The sequence below is a fragment of the Rhinoderma darwinii genome, chromosome 4 (genome assembly GCF_050947455.1).
Source record: "Rhinoderma darwinii isolate aRhiDar2 chromosome 4, aRhiDar2.hap1, whole genome shotgun sequence".
In the NCBI taxonomy this organism is placed as follows: domain Eukaryota; kingdom Metazoa; phylum Chordata; class Amphibia; order Anura; family Rhinodermatidae; genus Rhinoderma; species Rhinoderma darwinii.
The window spans coordinates 13,262,279-13,280,136 of record NC_134690.1 but is presented as its reverse complement, the minus strand read 5'-3'; the positions used below and the strand labels follow the sequence as shown (position 1 = coordinate 13,280,136).

Genomic DNA, 17,858 nt, shown 5'->3' with positions numbered 1-17,858 from the left:
CCCCTATATACAAGAATATAACTACTATAATACTGCATCCTATATACAAGAATATAACTACTATAATACTGCTCCTATATACAAGAATATAACTATCATAATACTGCTCCTATATACAAGAATATAACTACTATAATACTGCCCCCTATATACAAGAATATAACTACTATAATACTGCCCCCTATATACAAGAATATAACTACTATAATACTGCCCCCTATATACAAGAATATAACTACTATAATACTGCTCCTATATACAAGAATATAACTACTATAATACTGATCCTATATACAAGAATATAACTACTATAATACTGCCCCTATTTACAAGAATATAACTACTATAATACTGCCCCTATATACAAGAATATAACTACTATAATACTGCTCCTATATACAAGACTATAACTACTATAATACTGCCCCTGTGTACAAGAATATAACTACTATAATACTGTCCCCTATATACAAGAATATAACTACTATAATACTGCCCCTATATACAAGAATATAACTACTATAATACTGCCTCTATATACAAGAATATAACTACTATAATACTGCCCCTATATACAAGAATATAACTACTATAATACTGCTCCTATATCCAAGAATATAACTACTATAATACTGCTCCCTATATACAAGAATATAACTACTATAATACTGCTCCCTATATACAAGAATATAACTACTATAATACTGCTCCTATATACAAGAATATAACTACTATAATACTGCCCCTATATACAAGAATATAACTACTATAATACTGCCCCCTATATACAAGAATATAACTACTATTATACTGCCCCCTATATACAAGAATATAACTACTATAATACTGCTCCTATATACAAGAATATAACTACTATAATACTGCCTCCTATATACAAGAATATAACTACTATAATACTGCTCCTATACACAAGGATATAACTACTATAATACTGCTCCCTATATACAAGAATATAACTACTATAATACTGCCCCTATATACAAGAATATTACTACTATAATACTGCCCCCTATATATAATTATATATCTGGTATGGTTTGTCTCTCTCTATTCTCACATAGCCGCAGCATTCGCACCTGGTGATACAACAATTATTGAGCCACTTGGATGCTAACAGTAAAAGTGCTGCCACTGTCCGGGCTGGAATTGTTGAGGTTCTGTCTGAAGCCGCTGTGATTGCCACCACAGGGTCTGTGGGTATGTAGTGCAGTATATTAATATTACAATATGTTTACCGATGTAGTAGAGCTGAACTTGTCATTTAGCCATTTTTTTGTTTAGGAATAATGGTAACTCTGAGCTAATAGGTAGGTTCACCTGCAAATCAATGGAAAATCTTTTTAAACACAGTATAACTTGCCAAATGCAGACTAAAATCGACTTCATTGTCACATTCAGCTCTGCTACATCTGCACCTTCCAGGTTTTCTTCTTTACTAGAACAATATATAGTTTTTCTAAATAAATGTGTAAATCCTTATGTGCAGGTCCCACGGTGCTGGAATTGTTTAACACGTTGCTCCGGCAGCTGCGGCTGAGCATTGACTATGAGCTGACCGGCAGCTACGACTCAGCGGTGAACATCGGCAGCAAGATTATCAAAGAGCACGAGGAGAGGATGTTCCAGGAGGCCGTCATCAAGACCATAGGTAATGTAAATGATGGTGATCGAAGCAAGTCATGTGACTAGTCAATTATCTCCCTGTACATCATGTGACTCACCTGTAATCTCCCTGTACATCATGTGACTGACCTGTAATCTACCTGTACATCGTGTGACTCACCTGTAATCTCCCTGTACATCATGTGACTCACCTGTAATCTCCCTGTACATCATGTGACTGACCTGTAATCTACCTGTACATCATGTGACTGACCTGTAATCTACCTGTACATCATGTGACTGACCTGTAATCTACCTGTACATCATGTGACTGACCTTTTATCTACCTGTACATCATGTGACTGACCTGTAATCTACCTGTACATCATGCGACTGACCTGTAATCTACCTGCGCATCATGTGACTGACCTGTAATCTACCAATACATCATGTGACTGACCTGTAATCTATCTGAATATTATGTAACTGACTTGTAATCTACCTGTACATAATGTGACTGACCTGTAATTTACCTGTACATCGTATGACTGACCTGTAATCTACCTGTACATCATGTGACTGACCTGTAATCTACCTGTACATTATATGACTGGCCTGTAATCTACCTGTACATCATGTGACTGACCTGTAATCTACCTGTACATCATGTGACTGACCTATAATCTACCTGTACATCATGTGACTGACCTGTAATTTACCTCTACATTATCTAAATGACCTCTAATCTACCTGTACATTGTGACGGACCTGTAATCTACCTGTACATCATGTGACTGACCTCTAATCTACCAGTACATCATGTGACTGACCTGTAGTCTACCTGTTCATCACGTGACTGACCTGTGATTTACCTGTACATCATGTAACTGACCTGTAATCTACCTGTACATCATGTGATTGACCTGTAATCTACCTGTACATCATGTGACTGACCTGTAATTTACCTGTACATCATGTGACTGAACTGTAATCTACCTGTACATCATGTGACTGAACTGTAATCTACCTGTACATCATGTGACTGACCTGTAATTTACCTCTACATTATCTAAATTACCTCTAATCTACCTGTACATTATATGACTGGCCTGTAATTTACCTATACCTCATGTGACCGTCCTGTAATCTACCTGTACATCGTGTGACTGACCTGTAATCTACCTGTACCTCATGTGACTGACCTGTAATCTACCTGTACATCGTGTGACTGACCTGTAATCTACCTGTACATCATGTGACTGACCTGTAATCTACCTGTACATTATACGACTGGCCTGTAATCTACCTGTACATCATGTGACTGACCTCTAATCTACCAGTATATCATGTGACTGACCTGTAATCTACCTGTACATCATGTGACTGACCTGTAATCTACCTGTACATCATGTGACTGACCTGTAATTTACCTCTACATTATCTAAATTACCTCTAATCTACCTGTACATTATATGACTGGCCTGTAATTTACCTATACCTCATGTGACCGTCCTGTAATCTACCTGTACATCGTGTGACTGACCTGTAATCTACCTGTACCTCATGTGACTGACCTGTAATCTACCTGTACATCGTGTGACTGACCTGTAATCTGCCTGTACATCATGTGACTGACATCTAATCTACCTGTACATCGTGACTGACCTGTAATCTACCTGTACATCATGTAACTGACCTGTAATCCACCTGTCCTTCATGTAACTGACCTGTAATCTACCTGTACATCGTGACTGACCTGTAATCTACCTGTACATCATGTGACTGACCTGTAATCTACCTGTACATCATGTAACTGACCTGTAATCTACCTGTACATCATGTAACTGACTTGTAATCTACCTGTACATAATGTGACTGACCTGTAATTTACCTGTACATCGTGTGACTGACCTGTAATCTCCCTGTACATCGTGTGACTGACCTGTAATCTACCTGTACATCATGTGACTGACCTGTAATCTACCTGTACATCATGTGACTGACCTATAATCTACCTGTACATCATGTAACTGACCTGTAATCTACCTGTACATCATGTGACTGACCTGTAATTTACCTCTACATTATCTAAATGAGCTCTAATCTACCTGTACATTGTGACTGACCTGTAATCTACCTGTACATCATGTGACTGACCTGTAATTTACCTGTACATCGTGTGACTGACCTGTAATCTACCTGTACATCATGTGACTGACCTGTAATCTACCTGTACATCATGTGACTGACCTATAATCTACCTGTACATCATGTAACTGACCTGTAATCTACCTGTACATCATGTGACTGACCTGTAATTTACCTCTACATTATCTAAATGAGCTCTAATCTACCTGTACATTGTGACTGACCTGTAATCTACCTGTACATCATGTGACTGACCTGTAATCTACCTGTACATCATGTGACTGACCTGTGATTTACCTCTACATTATCTAAATTACCTCTAATCTACCTGTACATTATATGACTGGCCTGTAATTTACCTATACCTCATGTGACTGACCTGTAATCTACCTGTACATCATGTGACTGACATCTAATCTACCTGTACATCGTGACTGACCTGTAATCTACCTGTACATCATGTAACTGACCTGTAATCTACCTGCGCATCATGTGACTGACCCGTAGTCTACCTGTACATCATGTAACTGACCTGTAATCTACATGTACATCATGTGACGGACTTGTAATCTACCTGTACATCATGTGACTGACATCTAATCTACCTGTCCTTCATGTGACTGACCTGCAATCTAACTGTACATCGTGACTGACCTGTAATCTACCTGTACATCATGTAACTGACCTGTAATCTACCTGTACATCATGTGACTGACCTGTAGTCTACCTGTTCATCACGTGACTAACCTGTAATCTACCTGTACATCATGTGACGGACTTGTAATCTACCTGTACATCATGTGACTGACATCTAATCTACCCGTCCTTCATGTGACTGACCTGTAATCCACCTGTCCTTCATGTAACTGACCTGTAATCTACCTGTACATCATGTGACTGACCTGTAATCTACCTGTACATCATGTGACTGACCTGTAATCTACCAGTACATCATGTGACTGACCTGTAATCTACCAGTACATCATGTGACTGACCTGTAATCTACCTGTTCATTATGTGACGGACCTGTAGTCTACCTGTACATCATGTGACTCACCTGTAATCTACCTGTACATCATGTGACTGACATCTAATCTACCTTTACATCATGTGACTGACCTGCAATCTACCTGTACATCGTGACTGACCTGTAATCTACCTGTACATCATGTAACTGACCTGTAATCTACCTGTACATCACGTGACTGACCTGTAGTCTACCTGTACATCATGTAACTGACCTGTAATCTACCTGTACATCATGTGACGGACTTGTAATCTACCTGTACATCATGTGACTGACATCTAATCTACCTGTCCTTCATGTGACTGACCTGTAATCTACCTGTCCTTCATGTAACTGACCTGTAATCTACCTGTCCATCATGTGACTGACCTGTAATCTACCTGTACATGATGTGACTGACCTGTAATCTACCTGTTCATTATGTGACGGACCTGTAGTCTACCTGTACATCATGTGACTCACCTGTAATCAACCTGTACATCATGTGACTCACCTGTAATCTACCTGTATATCATGTGGCTGACATTTAATATACCTGTACATCATGTGACTGATTTATAATCTACCTGTACATCATGTGACTGACCTGTAATCTACCTGTACATCATGTGACTGATCTGTAATCTACCTGTACATCATGTGACTGACCTGTAATTTACCTGTACATCATGTGACAGACCTGTAATCTACCTGTACATCATGTGACTGACCTGTAATCTACCTGTACCTCATGTGACTGACCTGTAATCTACCTGTACATCATGTGACTGACCTGTAATCTACCTGTACATCATGTGACTGACCTGTAATCTACCTGTACATCATGTGACTGACCTGTAATCTACCTGTACATCATGTGACTGACCTGTAATCTACCTGTACATCACGTGACTGGCATTTAATATACCTGTACATCATGTGACTGACCTGTAATCTACCTGTACATCACGTGACTGACCTGTAATCTACCTGTACATCACGTGACTGACCTGTAATCTACCTGTACATCACGTGACTGACCTGTAATCTACCTGTACATCACATGACTGACAATATTTCACGCTTTGGCCACATTCTTATGTTTTTATTGCTCCCATGGGAGAGCAATTCACAGTTTACAAAAGTTCCATGCACCGTCCCCACGAATTTCATCTTAATTTAACTCTTAAGTGTCAGTCCTTAGCACCCCCACCCCCCAATATTTGTCAGACTGCCCTTTACAGAGCACGAACCGCACTTTAAAAAATTCTTACAAACTTCAGGCTGTAGCTCAGATCATTGGCTGAACGGTAGAAAGTGGTAATTGCGGATGAGGGGAACAGACCAGTCACAATTGGAGCGGCCTCTTCCAGATATGTGCGCGCGGAGGATTTGTATTTCTCTATTGGGGTATATTTCAACCGAATGTATTTGGTTATGTATTCAATGTCCAGCAGGGGGCAGCGCACACACAATTATCATAAACGAGTTCTCTGACTAGTAATTAAAATGAAGGGAAATCTACGAGCCACTTACCAACTCTTCTTCGATCCCATAAACTGGGTCAAAACTGGACTTAGTCTTTTTTTTTTTTTTTGCATGTAGTGGGGGTGTACACTGCCGGACCCCCAGCCGTCGGCTTTTCATGACTGTTTGACATATCTGTACAATTTTTTGTACTAGTGCACAATAATTTTCCAGGTCTGATAGCGTTTATGTGATTATTGTTGTAGGATCATTTGCCAGCACGCTACCTGCATACCAGAGGTCGGAGGTCATGCTATTCATAATGGGAAAAGTGCCGCTGCCTTCAATGCATCATCCGATGGAGCCCGGAAAAGCAGGGTAAGGGTTAACCTGTGTCCTATACCAGTGGTGTATGGAAACCTTACATTGAAAACCCTTCACTTCCACAGAAGCACATGTCAGAGGTGATTGTGGAATATGACTGATAACAGAGAATAACAGCTTATAATGAGGTATTTAACAGAAAACATATATTCCATTCCCTGTGTTGGTATTGGATTTTATATACAATTCTGCAAACCCTCCAACAAGCAGCAATACACACCGTAACCGCAGCGCAACCCTCACCCCTCGTCCCCAAAGGCATGATGGATCCTCCAAACCCTGGCCCTCCACCTCGCAAATCCAAACTTTGTTTAAATATGTGCCCTAATGATAGTGCCATACATTGTCCATATAATACTGCCATACATTGCATATATAATACCGCCATACATTGCCCATATAATACCGCCATACATTGCATATATAATACCGCCATACATTGCCCATATAATACTGCCATACATTGCATATATAATACCGCCATACATTGCCCATATAATACCGCCATACATTGCCCATATAATACCGCCATACATTGCCCATATAATACCGCCATACATTGCATATATAATACCGCCATACATTGCCCATATAATACCGCCATACATTGCATATATAATACCGCCATACATTGCCCATATAATACTGCCATACATTGCATATATAATACCGCCATACATTGCCCATATAATACTGCCATACATTGCCCATATAATACTGCCATACATTGCCCATATAATACTGCCATACATTGCATATATAATACCGCCATACATTGCCCATATAATACCGCCATACATTGCCCATATAATACCGCCATACATTGCCCATATAATACTGCCATACATTGCCCATATAATACTTCCATACATTCCCCATATAATACCTCCATACATTGCATATATAATACCGCCATACATTGCATATATAATACCGCCATACATTGCATATATAATACCGCCATACATTGCATATATAATACCGCCATACATTGCATATATAATACCGCCATACATTGCATATATAATACCGCCATACATTGCATATATAATACCGCCATACATTGCCCATATAATACCGCCATACATTGCCCATATAATACCGCCATACATTGCCCATATAATACTGCCATACATTGCCCATATAATACTTCCATACATTCCCCATATAATACCTCCATACATTGCATATATAATACCGCCATACATTGCATATATAATACTGCCATACATTGCCCATATAATACCGCCATACATTGCATATATAATACCGCCATACATTGCATATATAATACCGCCATACATTGCCCATATAATACCGCCATACATTGCCCATATAATACCGCCATACATTGCCCATATAATACTGCCATACATTGCATATATAATACTGCCATACATTGCATATATAATACCGCCATACATTGCCCATATAATACCGCCATACATTGCATATATAATACTGCCATACATTTCATATATAATACCGCCATACATTTCATATATAATACCGCCATACTTTGCCCATATAATACTGCCATACATTGCATATATAATACCGCCATACATTGCATATATAATACCGCCATACTTTGCCCATATAATACCGCCATACATTGCATATATAATACCGCCATACATTGCATATATAATACCGCCATACTTTGCCCATATAATACCGCCATACGTTGCCCATATAAATACCGCCATACGTTGTCCATATAAATACCGCCATACATTGGCCATATAATACCGCCATACATTGCCCATATAATACCGCCATACATTGCCCATATAATACTGCCATACATTGCCCATTTAATACTGCCATACATTGCCCATTTAATACCGCCATACATTGCCCATTTAATACCGCCATACATTGCCCATATAATACCGCCATACATTGCCCATATAATACCGCCATACATTGCATATATAATACCGCCATACGTTGCCCATATAAATACCGCCATACGTTGCCCATATAATACCGCCATACATTGCCCATATACTACTGCCATATAAGAGTGCCAGATGCAGTGCCCAGGCAGTAGTGCCAGAAGCAGTGCCCAGGCAGTAGTGCCAGAAGCAGTGCCCAGGCAGTAGGGCCACATGCAGTGCCCACACAGTAGGGCCACATGCAGTGCCCACACAGTAGTGCCAGATGCAGATCCCACAGAATAGTGTCAACCGCAGATCCCACAGACAATAGTGCCAGCCTCAGATCCCACACAATATTGACATACGCAGATCCCACACAATATTGCCATCCCAGATCCCGCACAATAGTGGCAGCCGCAGATCCCGCACATCAGTGCCAGACGCAGATCCCACACAATAGTGCCAGACGCAGACCCCACACAATAGTGCTAGCAGTAGATCCCACACGATAGTGTCAAACACAGTACCCACACAATAGCGCCAGACGCAGATTCCACTCAATAGCGCCAGCCGCAGATCCCACACATCAGTGCCAGCCGCAGATCCCACACATCAGTGCCAGATGCAGATCCCACACAATATTGCCAGACGCAGATCCCACACAGTAGTGCCAGACGCAGATCCCACACAGTAGTGCCAGACGCAGATCCCACACATCAGTGCCAGACGCAGATCCCACACATCAGTGCCAGACGCAGATCCCACACATCAGTGCCAGACGCAGATCCCACACATCAGTGCCAGACGCAGATGCCACACAATATTGCCAGACGCAGATGCCACACATCAGTGCCAGACGCAGATGCCACACATCAGTGCCAGACGCAGATGCCACACATCAGTGCCAGACGCAGATGCCACACATCAGTGCCAGACGCAGATGCCACACATCAGTGCCAGACGCAGATGCCACACATCAGTGCCAGACGCAGATGCCACACATCAGTGCCAGACGCAGATGCCACACATCAGTGCCAGACGCAGATGCCACACATCAGTGCCAGACGCAGATGCCACACATCAGTGCCAGACGCAGATGCCACACATCAGTGCCAGACGCAGATGCCACACATCAGTGCCAGACGCAGATGCCACACATCAGTGCCAGACGCAGATGCCACACATCAGTGCCAGACGCAGATGCCACACATCAGTGCCAGACGCAGATGCCACACATCAGTGCCAGACGCAGATGCCACACATCAGTGCCAGACGCAGATGCCACACATCAGTGCCAGACGCAGATGCCACACATCAGTGCCAGACGCAGATGCCACACATCAGTGCCAGACGCAGATGCCACACATCAGTGCCAGACGCAGATGCCACACATCAGTGCCAGACGCAGATGCCACACATCAGTGCCAGACGCAGATGCCACACATCAGTGCCAGACGCAGATGCCACACATCAGTGCCAGACGCAGATGCCACACATCAGTGCCAGACGCAGATGCCACACATCAGTGCCAGACGCAGATGCCACACATCAGTGCCAGACGCAGATGCCACACATCAGTGCCAGACGCAGATGCCACACATCAGTGCCAGACGCAGATGCCACACATCAGTGCCAGACGCAGATGCCACACATCAGTGCCAGACGCAGATGCCACACATCAGTGCCAGACGCAGATGCCACACATCAGTGCCAGACGCAGATGCCACACATCAGTGCCAGACGCAGATGCCACACATCAGTGCCAGACGCAGATGCCACACATCAGTGCCAGACGCAGATGCCACACATCAGTGCCAGACGCAGATGCCACACATCAGTGCCAGACGCAGATGCCACACATCAGTGCCAGACGCAGATGCCACACATCAGTGCCAGACGCAGATGCCACACATCAGTGCCAGACGCAGATGCCACACATCAGTGCCAGACGCAGATGCCACACATCAGTGCCAGACGCAGATGCCACACATCAGTGCCAGACGCAGATGCCACACATCAGTGCCAGACGCAGATGCCACACATCAGTGCCAGACGCAGATGCCACACATCAGTGCCAGACGCAGATGCCACACATCAGTGCCAGACGCAGATGCCACACATCAGTGCCAGACGCAGATGCCACACATCAGTGCCAGACGCAGATCCCACACATCAGTGCCAGACGCAGATCCCACACATCAGTGCCAGACGCAGATCCCACACAATAATGCCAGCCACAGTGCTCCTATAATAGTGCCAGCCACAGTGCCCACACCTGACGTGTCTCCAGTACCCCAAAGTGACTGCTGCTCTTTGTGGTCTCTACTTCGGTCTGTGATTGGCTACAGGGAGAATGTGGCGGACGCTTTATCTCATGATTTCATCCCTTTGACTTAATAATTCCAGTTTTTTGTAATTTACTGATCGTTTTCTTCATATTTATTTTTCAGGGAAAACCGGAACCGTCTGATCCAGATCATGCTGCTGAAATCTCTCCTGCAGGTACCGATTCTCACACTTCCTATGTTAGATCCTTTGGTTGTGCTGTTTTTGGTTGATATCAGTGACCCAATCGCCATAAAGAGAGAGTTTCAGGATTTTTTTCACATATTTTATTATAATCATCATATTTTGCCACTGTGTGACATGGGCATGGAAAATAATTACTGTATGGTGGTAATATTTTGTATTCATAGGGCACTATTATTTGGGCATTGTATGGTGGTACTAGTCTGGCTCTGCGTGGCTACTATCTGGGCACCGTATATGTTATATGGGCATTGTATGGTGCTGTTATTTGGGCATTGTATGCTTCTGTTATTTGGGCATTGTATGGTGGTATTATTTGGGCACTGTATGGTGCTGTTATTTGGGCATTGTATGGTGCTGTTATTTGGGTATTGTATGGTGCTGTTATTTGGGCATTGTATGGTGCTGTTATTTGGGCATTGTATGGTGCTGTTATTTGGGCACTGTATGGTGCTGTTATTTGGGCACTGTATGGTGCTGTTATTTGGGCACTGTATGGTGCTGTTATTTGGGCATTGTATGGTGCTGTTATTTTGGCATTGTATGGTGCTATTATATGGGCATTGTATGGTGGTATTATTTGAGCACTGTATGGTGCTGTTATTTGGGCATAGTATGGTGGTATTATTTGAGCACTGTATGGTGCTGTTATTTGGGCATTGTATGGGGGTATTATTTGGGCATTGTATGGTACTGTTATTTGGGCATTGTATGGTGCTGTTATTTTGGCATTGTATGGTGCTGTTATTTGGGCACTGTATGGTGCTATTATATGGGCATTGTATGGTACTGTTATTTGGGCATTGTATGGTGCTGTTATTTGGGCATTGTATGGTGCTGCTATATTAGCACTCTATGGTGCTGTTATTTGGGTATTGTATGGTGGTATTATTCGGGCATTGTATGGTGGTATTATTTGGGCACTGCATGGTACTGTTGTTTGGGCATTGTATGGTGCGGTTATTTGGGCATTGTACAGTAGTATTATTTGATGCATTGAATGGTGCTGTTATATGAGCACTGTATGGTGCTGTTATTTCGGCATTGTTTGGGCATTGTATGGTGGTATTATTTGGAAATTGTATGGTGCTATTATTTGGGCATTGTATGGTGCTATTATTTGGGCACTGCATGGTACTGTTATTTGGGCATTGTATGGTGCGGTTATTTGGGCATTGTACAGTAGTATTATTTGATGCATTGAATGGTGCTGTTATATGAGCACTGTATGGTGCTGTTATTTCGGCATTGTTTGGGCATTGTATGGTGGTATTATTTGGAAATTGTATGGTGCTATTATTTGGGCATTGTATGGTGGTATTATTTGGGCACTGTATGGTGGTATTATTTGTGCACTATATGTTGCTGTTATTTGAGCACTGTATGGTGCTGTTATTTGGGCATTGTATGGTGGTATTATTTTGGCACTGTATGGTGCTATTATATGGGCATTGTGGGCATTGTATGGTACTGTTATTTGGGCATTGTATGGTGCTATTATATGGGCATTGTATGGTACTGTTATTTGGGCATTGTATGGTGGTATTATTTGGGCATTGTATGGTGCTGTTATTTGGGCATTGTATGGTGCTGCTATATTAGCACTGTATGGTGCTGTTATTTGGGCATTGTATGGTGGTATTATTCGGGCATTGTATTGTGGTATTATTTGGGCACTGCATGGTACTGTTATTTGGGCATTGTATGGTGCGGTTATTTGGGCATTGAACAGTAGTATTATTTGGGCATTGAATGGTGCTGTTATTTCGGCATTGGGCATTGTATGGTGCTATTATTTGGGCATTGTATGGTGGTATTATTTGGGCACTGTATAGTGGTATTATTTGTGCACTGTATGGTGCTGTTTGGGCATTGTATGGTGCTGTTGTTTGGGCACTGTAAGGTGTTGTTGTTTGGGCACTGTATGGTGCTGTTATTTGTGCACTTTATTGTGCTGTTATTTGGGCATTGTATTGTTCTGTTATTTGGGCATTGTATGGTGGTATTATTTGGGCACTATATGGTGGTATTATTTGGGCATTGTATGTTGCTGTTATTTGGGCACTGTATGGTGTGGTTATTTGGGCACTGTATAGTGCTGTTATTTGGACACTATGGTTCTGTTATTTGGGCATTGTATGGTGCTGTTATTTGGACACTGTATGGTGCTTTTATTTGGACACTGTATGGTGCTGTTATTTGGACACTGTATGGTGCTGTTATTTGGACACTGTATGGTGCTGTTATTTGGACACTGTATGGTTCTGTTATTTGGGCATTGTATGGTGCTGTTATTTGAGCACTGTATGGTGCTGTTATTTGGGCACTGTATGGTTCTGTTATTTGGGCATTGTATGGTGCTGTTATTTGAGCACTGTATGGTGCTGTTATTTGAGCACTGCATGGTGCTGTTATTTGGGTATTGTAATGTACTGTTATTTGGGCATTGTAATGTACTGTTATTTGGGCATTGTATGGTGCTGTTATTTGAGCACTGCATGATGCTGTTATTTGGGCATTGTATTGTTCTGTTATTTGGGCATTGTATGGTGGTATTATTTGGGCACTATATGGTGGTATTATTTGGGCATTGTATGGTGCTGCTATATTAGCACTGTATGGTGCTGTTATTTGGGCATTGTATGGTGGTATTATTCGGGCATTGTATTGTGGTATTATTTGGGCACTGCATGGTACTGTTATTTGGGCATTGTATGGTGCGGTTATTTGGGCATTGAACAGTAGTATTATTTGGGCATTGAATGGTGCTGTTATATGAGCACTGTATGGTGCTGTTATTTCGGCATTGTTTGGGCATTGTATGGTGCTATTATTTGGGCATTGTATGGTGGTATTATTTGGGCACTGTATAGTGGTATTATTTGTGCACTGTATGGTGCTGTTTGGGCATTGTATGGTGCTGTTGTTTGGGCACTGTAAGGTGTTGTTGTTTGGGCACTGTATGGTGCTGTTATTTGTGCACTTTATTGTGCTGTTATTTGGGCATTGTATTGTTCTGTTATTTGGGCATTGTATGGTGGTATTATTTGGGCACTATATGGTGGTATTTGGGCATTGTATGTTGCTGTTATTTGGGCACTGTATGGTGTGGTTATTTGGGCATTGTATGGTGGTATTATTTGGGCACTGTATGGCGTTGTTTGGACATTGTATGGTGCTATTATTTGGGCACTGTATAGTGCTGTTATTTGGACACTATGGTTCTGTTATTTGGGCATTGTATGGTTCTGTTATTTGGGCATTGTATGGTGCTGTTATTTGGACACTGTATGGTGCTGTTATTTGGACACTGTATGGTTCTGTTATTTGGGCATTGTATGGTGCGGTTATTTGGGCACTGTATGGTGCTGTTATTTGGGCATTGTATGGTGCTGTTATTTGAGCACTGCATGATGCTGTTATTTGGGCATTGTATTGTTCTGTTATTTGGGCATTGTATGGTGGTATTATTTGGGCACTATATGGTGGTATTATTTGGGCATTGTATGGTGCTGTTATTTGGGCACTGTATGGTGCTGTTATTTGGGCATTGTATGGTGCTGCTATATTAGCACTGTATGGTGCTGTTATTTGGGCATTGTATGGTGGTATTATTCGGGCATTGTATTGTGGTATTATTTGGGCACTGCATGGTACTGTTATTTGGGCATTGTATGGTGCGGTTATTTGGGCATTGAACAGTAGTATTATTTGGGCATTGAATGGTGCTGTTATATGAGCACTGTATGGTGCTGTTATTTCGGCATTGTTTGGGCATTGTATGGTGGTATTTGGACATTGTATGGTGCTATTATTTGGGCATTGTATGGTGGTATTATTTGGGCACTGTATAGTGGTATTATTTGTGCACCATATGTTGCTGTTATTTGAGCACTGTATGGTGCTGTTTGGGCATTGTATGGTGCTGTTTGGGCACTGTAAGGTGTTGTTGTTTGGGCACTGTATGGTGCTGTTATTTGAGCACTGCATGATGCTGTTATTTGGGCATTGTATTGTTCTGTTATTTGGGCATTGTATGGTGGTATTATTTGGGCACTATATGGTGGTATTATTTGGGCATTGTATGGTGCTGTTATTTGGGCATTGTATGGTGCTATTATTTGGGCACTGTATGGCGTTGTTTGGACATTGTAATGTACTGTTATTTGGGCATTGTATGGTGCTGTTATTTGAGCACTGCATGATGCTGTTATTTGGGCATTGTATTGTTCTGTTATTTGGGCATTGTATGGTGGTATTATTTGGGCACTATATGGTGGTATTATTTGGGCATTGTATGGTGCTGTTATTTGGGCACTGTATGGTGCTGTTATTTGGGCATTGTATGGTGCTGCTATATTAGCACTGTATGGTGCTGTTATTTGGGCATTGTATGGTGGTATTATTCGGGCATTGTATTGTGGTATTATTTGGGCACTGCATGGTACTGTTATTTGGGCATTGTATGGTGCGGTTATTTGGGCATTGAACAGTAGTATTATTTGGGCATTGAATGGTGCTGTTATATGAGCACTGTATGGTGCTGTTATTTCGGCATTGTTTGGGCATTGTATGGTGGTATTTGGACATTGTATGGTGCTATTATTTGGGCATTGTATGGTGGTATTATTTGGGCACTGTATAGTGGTATTATTTGTGCACCATATGTTGCTGTTATTTGAGCACTGTATGGTGCTGTTTGGGCATTGTATGGTGCTGTTTGGGCACTGTAAGGTGTTGTTGTTTGAGCACTGCATGATGCTGTTATTTGGGCATTGTATTGTTCTGTTATTTGGGCATTGTATGGTGGTATTATTTGGGCACTATATGGTGGTATTATTTGGGCATTGTATGGTGCTGTTATTTGGGCATTGTATGGTGCTATTATTTGGGCACTGTATGGCGTTGTTTGGACATTGTATGGTGCTATTATTTGGGCACTGTATGGTGCTGTTATTTGGGCACTGTATAGTGCTGTTATTTGGACACTGTATGGTTCTGTTATTTGGGCATTGTATGGTGCTGTTATTTGAGCACTGCATGGTGCTGTTATTTGGGTATTGTAATGTACTGTTATTTGGGCATTGTAATGTGCTGTTATTTGGGCATTGTATTGTGCTGTTATTTGGGCACTGTATGGTGGTGTTTGGGCACTGTATGGTGCTGTTATTTGGGAACTGTATGGTGCTGTTATTTGAGCACTGTATGGTGCTGTTATTTGAGCACTGTATGGTGCTGTTATTTGAGCACTGTATGGTGCTGTTATTTGGGCATTGTATGGTGCTGTTTGGGCACTGTAAGGTGCTGTTATTTGTGCACTTTATTGTGCTGTTATTTGGGCATTGTATGGTGGTGTTATTTGGGCATTGTATTGTGCTGTTATTTGGGCACTGTATGGTGGTGTTTGGGCACTGTATGGTGCTGTTACTTGGGAACTGTATGGTGCTGTTATTTGGGAACTGTATGGTGCTGTTATTTGGGCATTGTATGGTGCTGTTATTTGGGCACTGTATGGTGCTTTTATTTGGGCATTGTATGGTGCTGTTATTTGGACACTGTATGGTGGTATTATTTGGGCACTGTATGGTGGTATTATTTGGGCATTGTATGGTGCTATTATATGGGCATTGTATGGTCCTGTTATTGGGGTATTGTATGGTGATATTATTTGGGCACTGTATTGTGCTGTTATTTGGGCATTGTATGTTGCTGTTATTTGGGCATTCTATGGTGCGGTTATTTCGGCATTGTATGGTGGCATTATTTGGGCATTGTATGGTGGTATTTGGGCACTGTATGGCGTTGTTTGGACATTGTATGGTGCTATTATTTGGGCACTGTATGGTGCTGTTATTTGGGCACTGTATGGTGCTGTTATTTGGGCACTGTATGGTGCTGTTATTTGGGCACTGTATGGTGCTGTTATTTGGGCACTGTATGGTGCTGTTATTTGGGCACTGTATGGTGCTGTTATTTGGGCACTGTATGGTGCTGTTATTTGAGCACTGCATGGTGCTGTTATTTGGGTATTGTAATGTACTGTTATTTGGGCATTGTAATGTACTGTTATTTGGGCATTGTATTGTGCTGTTATTTGGGCACTGTATGGTGGTGTTTTGGGCACTGTATGGTGCTGTTATTTGGGAACTATATGGTGCTGTTATTTGGGCATTGTATGGTGCTGTTATTTGGGCACTGTATGGTGCTGTTATTTGGACACTGTATGGTGGTATTATTTGGGCATTGTATGGTACTATTATATGGGCATTGTATGGTCCTGTTATTGGGCTATTGTATGGTGATATTATTTGGGCACTGTATTGTGCTGTTATTTGGGCATTGTATGTTGCTGTTATTTGGGCATTGTATGGTGGCATTATTTGGGCATTGTATGGTGGTATTATTTGGGCACTGTATGGCGTTGTTTGGACATTGTATGGTGCTATTATTTGGGCACTGTGTGGTGCTGTTATTTGGACACTGTATGGTTCTGTTATTTGGGCACTGTATGGTGCTGTTATTTGGGCACTGTATGGTGCTGTTATTTGGGCACTGTATGGTGCTGTTATTTGAGCACTGCATGGTGCTGTTATTTGGGTATTGTAATGTACTGTTATTTGGGCATTGTAATGTACTGTTATTTGGGCATTGTATTGTGCTGTTATTTGGGCACTGTATGGTGGTGTTTGGGCACTGTATGGTGCTGTTATTTGGGAACTATATGGTGCTGTTATTTGGGCATTGTATGGTGCTGTTATTTGGGCATTGTATGGTGCTGTTATTTGGACACTGTATGGTGGTATTATTTGGGCATTGTA

At 41.8% G+C, this 17,858-nt stretch overlaps 1 protein-coding gene across 4 annotated transcripts in view; it reads left to right on the top strand.

Annotated features, from left to right (window-relative positions):
- EFR3B (EFR3 homolog B) overlaps positions 1-17,858 on the top strand; it is a 181,960-nt gene that overhangs the window by 121,586 nt on the left and 42,516 nt on the right. For all 4 annotated transcript variants that reach the window (XM_075860833.1, XM_075860835.1, XM_075860834.1 and 1 more), the window contains 4 exons: positions 1,083-1,218; positions 1,508-1,669; positions 6,511-6,622; positions 10,962-11,013. In XM_075860833.1, coding sequence (XP_075716948.1) covers positions 1,083-1,218; positions 1,508-1,669; positions 6,511-6,622; positions 10,962-11,013 — 462 coding nt within the window. The remainder of the gene's footprint in view (positions 1-1,082; positions 1,219-1,507; positions 1,670-6,510; positions 6,623-10,961; positions 11,014-17,858) is intronic.